The sequence below is a fragment of the Oncorhynchus gorbuscha genome, linkage group LG09, assembly GCF_021184085.1.
Source record: "Oncorhynchus gorbuscha isolate QuinsamMale2020 ecotype Even-year linkage group LG09, OgorEven_v1.0, whole genome shotgun sequence".
Lineage (NCBI taxonomy): Eukaryota > Metazoa > Chordata > Actinopteri > Salmoniformes > Salmonidae > Oncorhynchus > Oncorhynchus gorbuscha.
In genome coordinates this window covers 11023164-11029163 of record NC_060181.1, presented here as the reverse complement: position 1 = coordinate 11029163, position 6000 = coordinate 11023164, and the positions used below count along the sequence as shown (strand labels likewise).

Sequence of the window (6000 nt, the reverse complement as noted above, 5' to 3'; positions counted from 1 at the left end):
AGTATATACCCTAAACCTACAGTATATACCCTAAACCTACAGTATATACCCTAAACCTACAGTATATACCCTAAACCTACAGTATATACCCTAAACCTACAATATATACCCTAAACCTACAGTATATACCCTAAACCTACAGTATATACCCTAAACCTACAGTATATACCCTAAACATACAATATATACCCTAAACCTACAGTATATACCCTAAACCTACAATATATACCCTAAACCTACAGTATATACCCTAAACCTACAATATATACCCTAAACCTACAGTATATACCCTAAACCTACAGTATATACCCTAAACCTACAATATATACCCTAAACCTACAGTATATACCCTAAACCTACAATATATACCCTAAACCTACAGTATATACCCTAAACCTACAGTATATACCCTAAACCTACAATATATACCCTAAACCTACAGTATAAGTCGCTTTAAAGCGTCTGCTAAATGGCATATATTATTATTATTATTAAACCTACAGTATATACCCTAAACCTACAATATATACCCTAAACCTACAATATATACCCTAAACCTACAGTATATACCCTAAACCTACAGTATATACCCTAAACCTACAGTATATACCCTAAACCTACAATGTATACCCTAAACCTACAGTATATACCCTAAACCTACAGTATATACCCTAAACCTACAGTATATACCCTAAACCTACAGTATATACCCTAAACCTACAGTATATACCCTAAACCTACAGTATATACCCTAAACCTACAATATATACCCTAAACCTACAGTATATACCCTAAACCTACAGTATATACCCTAAACCTACAGTATATACCCTAAACCTACAATATATACCCTAAACCTACAGTATATACCCTAAACCTACAATATATACCCTAAACCTACAGTATATACCCTAAACCTACAATATATACCCTAAACCTACAGTATATACCCTAAACCTACAGTATATACCCTAAACCTACAATATATACCCTAAACCTACAGTATATACCCTAAACCTACAATATATACCCTAAACCTACAGTATATACCCTAAACCTACAGTATATACCCTAAACCTACAATATATACCCTAAACCTACAGTATATACCCTAAACCTACAGTATATACCCTAAACCTACAATATATACCCTAAACGACTGTAAGTCGCTTTGGATAAAAGCGTCTGCTAAATGGCATATATTATTATTATTATTAAACCTACAGTATATACCCTAAACCTACAATATATACCCTAAACCTACAATATATAAACCCTAAACCTACAGTATATACCCTAAACCTACAGTATATACCCTAAACCTACAATATATACCCTAAACCTACAGTATATACCCTAAACCTACAAACCTACAGTATATACCCTAAACCTACAGTATATACCCTAAACCTACAGTATATACCCTAAACCTACAGTATATACCCTAAACCTACAGTATATACCCAATAAACCTACAGTATATACCCTAAACCTACAGTATATACCCTAAACCTACAGTATATACCCTAAACCTACAGTATATACCCTAAACCTACAGTATATACCCTAAACCTACAGTATATACCCTAAACCTACAGTATATACCCTAAACCTACAGTATATACCCTAAACCTACAGTATATACCCTAAACCTACAGTATATACCCTAAACCTACAGTATATACCCTAAACCTACAGTATATACCCTAAACCTACAATATATACCCTAAACTTACAATATATACCCTAAACCTACAGTATATACCCTAAACCTACAATATATACCCTAAACCTACAGTATATACCCTAAACCTACAGTATATACCCTACTAATTTTGAAAATTACTCTCTCCAGAAATAAGTCTCTCACTGTTGCCGCCTGCTACCGACCACCCTCAGCTCCCAGCTGTGCCCTGGACACCATTTGTGAAATGATCGCCCCCCATCTAGCTTCAGAGTTTGTTCTGTTAGGTGACCTAAACTGGGATATGCTTAACACCCCGGCAGTCCTACAATCTAAGCTAGATGCCCTCAATCTCACTCAAATCATCAAGGAACCCACCAGGTACAACCCTAACTCTGTAAACAAGGGCAACCTCATAGACGTCATCCTGACCAACTGGCCCTCCAAATACACCTCCGCTGTCTTCAACCAGGATCTCAGCGATCACTGCCTCATTGCCTGTATCCACCACGGAGCCGCAGTCAAACGACCACCCCTCATCACTGTCAAACGCTCCCTAAAACACTTCTGTGAGCAGGCCTTTCTAATCGACCTGGCCCGGGTATCCTGGAAGGACATTGACCTCATCCCGTCAGTTGAGGATGCCTGGTCATTCTTTAAAAGTAACTTCCTCACCATTTTAGATAAGCATGCTCCGTTCAAAAAATGCAGAACCAAGAACAGATACAGCCCTTGGTTCACTCCAGACCTGACTGCCCTCGACCAGCACAAAAACATCCTGTGGCGGACTGCAATAGCATCGAATAGCCCCCGTGATATGCAACTGTTCAGGGAAGTCAGGAACCAATACACGCAGTCAGTCAGGAAAGCTAAGGCCAGCTTCTTCAGGCAGAAGTTTGCATCCTGTAGCTCCAACTCCAAAAAGTTCTGGGACACTGTGAAGTCCATGGAGAACAAGAGCACCTCCTCCCAGCTGCTCACTGCACTGAGGCTAGGTAACACGGTCTCCACCGATAAATCCATGATTATCGAAAACTTCAATAAGCACTTCTCAACGGCTGGCCATGCCTTCCGCCTGGCTACTCCAACCTCGGCCAACAGCTCTGCCCCCCCCGCAGCTCCTCGCCCAAGCCTCTCCAGGTTCTCCTTTACCCAAATCCAGATAGCAGATGTTCTGAAAGAGCTGCAAAACCTGGACCCGTACAAATCAGCTGGGCTTGACAATCTGGACCCTCTATTTCTGAAACTATCTGCCGCCATTGTCGCAACCCCTATTACCAGCCTGTTCAACCTCTCTTTCATATCGTCTGAGATCCCCAAGGATTGAAAGCTGCCGCAGTCATCCCCCTCTTCAAAGGGGGAGACACCCTGGACCCAAACTGTTATAGACCTATATCCATCCTGCCCTGCCTATCTAAGGTCTTCGAAAGCCAAGTCAACAAACAGGTCACTGACCATCTCGAATCCCACCGTACCTTCTCCGCTGTGCAATCTGGTTTCCGAGCCGGTCACGGGTGCACCTCAGCTACACTCAAGGTACTAAACAATATCATAACCGCCATCGATAAAAGACAGTACTGTGCAGCCGTCTTCATCGACCTCGCCAAGGCTTTCGACTCTGTCAATCACCATATTCTTATCGGCAGACTCAATAGCCTCGGTTTTTCGGATGACTGCCTTGCCTGGTTCACCAATTACTTTGCAGACAGAGTTCAGTGTGTCAAATCGGAGGGCATGCTGTCCGGTCCTCTGGCAGTCTCTATGGGGGTGCCACAGGGTTCAATTCTCGGGCCGACTCTTTTCTCTGTATATATCAATGATGTTGCTCTTGCTGCGGGCGATTCCCTGATCCACCTCTACGCAGACGACACCATTCTATATACTTTCGGCCTGTCATTGGACACTGTGCTATCTAACCTCCAAACGAGCTTCAATGCCATACAGCACTCATTCCGTGGCCTCCAACTGCTCTTAAACGCGAGTAAAACCAAATGCATGCTTTTCAACCGATCGCTGCCTGCACCCGCATGCCCGACTAGCATCACCACCCTGGATGGTTCCGACCTTGAATATGTGGACATCTATAAGTACCTAGGTGTCTGGCTAGACTGCAAACTCTCCTTCCAGACTCACATCAAACATCTCCAATCGAAAATCAAATCAAGAGTCGGCTTTCTATTCCGCAACAAAGCCTCCTTCACTCACGCCGCCAAGCTTACCCTAGTAAAACTGACTATCCTACCGATCCTCGACTTCGGCGATGTCATCTACAAAATGGCTTCCAACACTCTACTCAGCAAACTGGATGCAGTCTATCACAGTGCCATCCGTTTTGTCACTAAAGCACCTTATACCACCCACCACTGCGACTTGTATGCTCTAGTCGGCTGGCCCTCACTACATATTCGTCGCCAGACCCACTGGCTCCAGGTCATCTACAAGTCCATGCTAGGTAAAGCTCCGCCTTATCTCAGTTCACTGGTCACGATGGCAACACCCATCCGTAGCACGCGCTCCAGCAGGTGTATCTCACTGATCATCCCTAAAGCCAACACCTCATTTGGCCGCCTTTCGTTCCAGTACTCTGCTGCCTGTGACTGGAACGAACTGCAAAAATCGCTGAAGTTGGAGACTTTTATCTCCCTCACCAACTTCAAACATCTGCTATCAGCTTCTCTCCTTATCTTTTCTCTGATGGACAGTCCCCCTCTCTTCTCTCCTTCTCTTTTCTCTGATGGACAGTCCCCCTCTCTTCTCTCCTTCTCTTCTCTCTGATGGACAGTCCCCGTCTCTTCTCTCCTTCTCTTTTCTCTGATGGACAGTCCCCCTCTCTTCTCTCCTTCTCTTTTCTCTGATGGACAGTCCCCCTTCTCCATGCCTTTATCATTCTGAAAGAGAGTCTGTAATCTAACTAAATGTTCTCTGAAATGGAAATAAATAAACAATCTTTCTCTTTTCTCTGATGGACAGTCCCCCTCTCCCCTCTCTCTTCTCTCTCATTCTCCCCCTCTCTCTCCTTCTCTTTTCTCTGATGGACAGTCCCCTTCTTCTCCCCTTTCTCTCCTTCTCCATGCCTTTATCATTCTGAAAGTAGAGTCTGTAATCTAACTAAATGTTCTCTGAGAAATGTAAATAAATAAACAATCTTTCTCTCTCTCTCCCTCCTCTCCCCCCTCTCTCTCTCTCCATTCTCTCCCCTCTCTCTCTCTCTCTCTCCATTCTCTCTCCTCTCTCTCCCTCCCTCTCTCTCTCTCTCTCCATTCTCTCTCCCTCTCTCTCTCTCTCTCTCTCTCTCCTTCTCCCCTCTCTCTCTCTCTCTCCCTTCTCTTCCCTCTCTCTCTCCCTCTCTCTCTCTCTCTCTCTCTCTCTCACTCTCACGCTCTCTCTCTCTCTCTCTCTCTCTCTCTCTCTCTCTCTCTCTCTCTCTCTCTCTCTCTCCCCTCTCTCTCTCTCTCTCTCTCTCTCCCTTCTCTTCCCTCTCTCTCTCCCTCTCTCTCTCTCATTCTCACTCTCTCTCCTCCTCTCCCTCCTCTCCCCTCTCTCCCTCCTCTCTAGGGTCAGACCTGGGTTCAATCAGATGAAGAAAGTTCTTCCAGAGATGAGTTCTATGACGATGAAGACCTCGTCTCAGGCTCTGGATCTGGCTGTGAGTGTCGTGTGTGTGTGTGTGTGTGTGTGTGTGTGTGTGTGTGTGTGTGTGTGTGTGTGTGTGTGTGTGTGTGTGTGTGTGTGTGTGTGTGTGTGTGTGTGTGTGTGTGTGTGTGTGTGTGTGTGTGTGTGTGTGTGTGTGTGTGTGTGTGTGTGTGTGTGTGTGTGTGTAGGCATGTTTGAACAGGTCTATGTTAGAATCCGTGTGTGTGTGCGTTCTTAAATCTGCAGCTCTGACTCTGTGGTCAAACTGAACACAGGGACTATACACACAGGCACGCATACACACAGGCATGCATACACACAGGCACGCATACACACAGGCACGCATACACACAGGCACGCATACACACAGGCACGCATACACACAGGCACGCATACACACAGGCACGCATACACACAGGCACGCATACACACAGGCACGCATACACACAGGCACGCATACACACTTACGCATTTTAACTGGAAACTGGAACTGGACGCAGAAACACACACACAGAGATTGAAAGCGCACACACACACTCCTAGTAGCCAGGCCTCCACCCAGATTAAGTGATTTTATTTACTGTAATCTGATTACAGACAGCAGATTAGGTGATCACAAGTAGACAAGCCATTGTGTGTGTGTGTGTGTGTGTGTGTGTGTGTGTGTGTGTGTGTGTGTGTGT

General features: G+C 44.6%; 1 protein-coding gene across 1 annotated transcript in view; it reads left to right on the top strand.

Annotated features, from left to right (window-relative positions):
- Nucleotides 1-6000, top strand: part of LOC124043080 (syndecan-3-like) — a 43679-nt gene that overhangs the window by 28372 nt on the left and 9307 nt on the right. The window contains exon 2 of the mRNA XM_046361253.1: nt 5240-5330. Within this exon, the coding sequence (XP_046217209.1) occupies nt 5240-5330 (91 nt within the window). The remainder of the gene's footprint in view (nt 1-5239; nt 5331-6000) is intronic.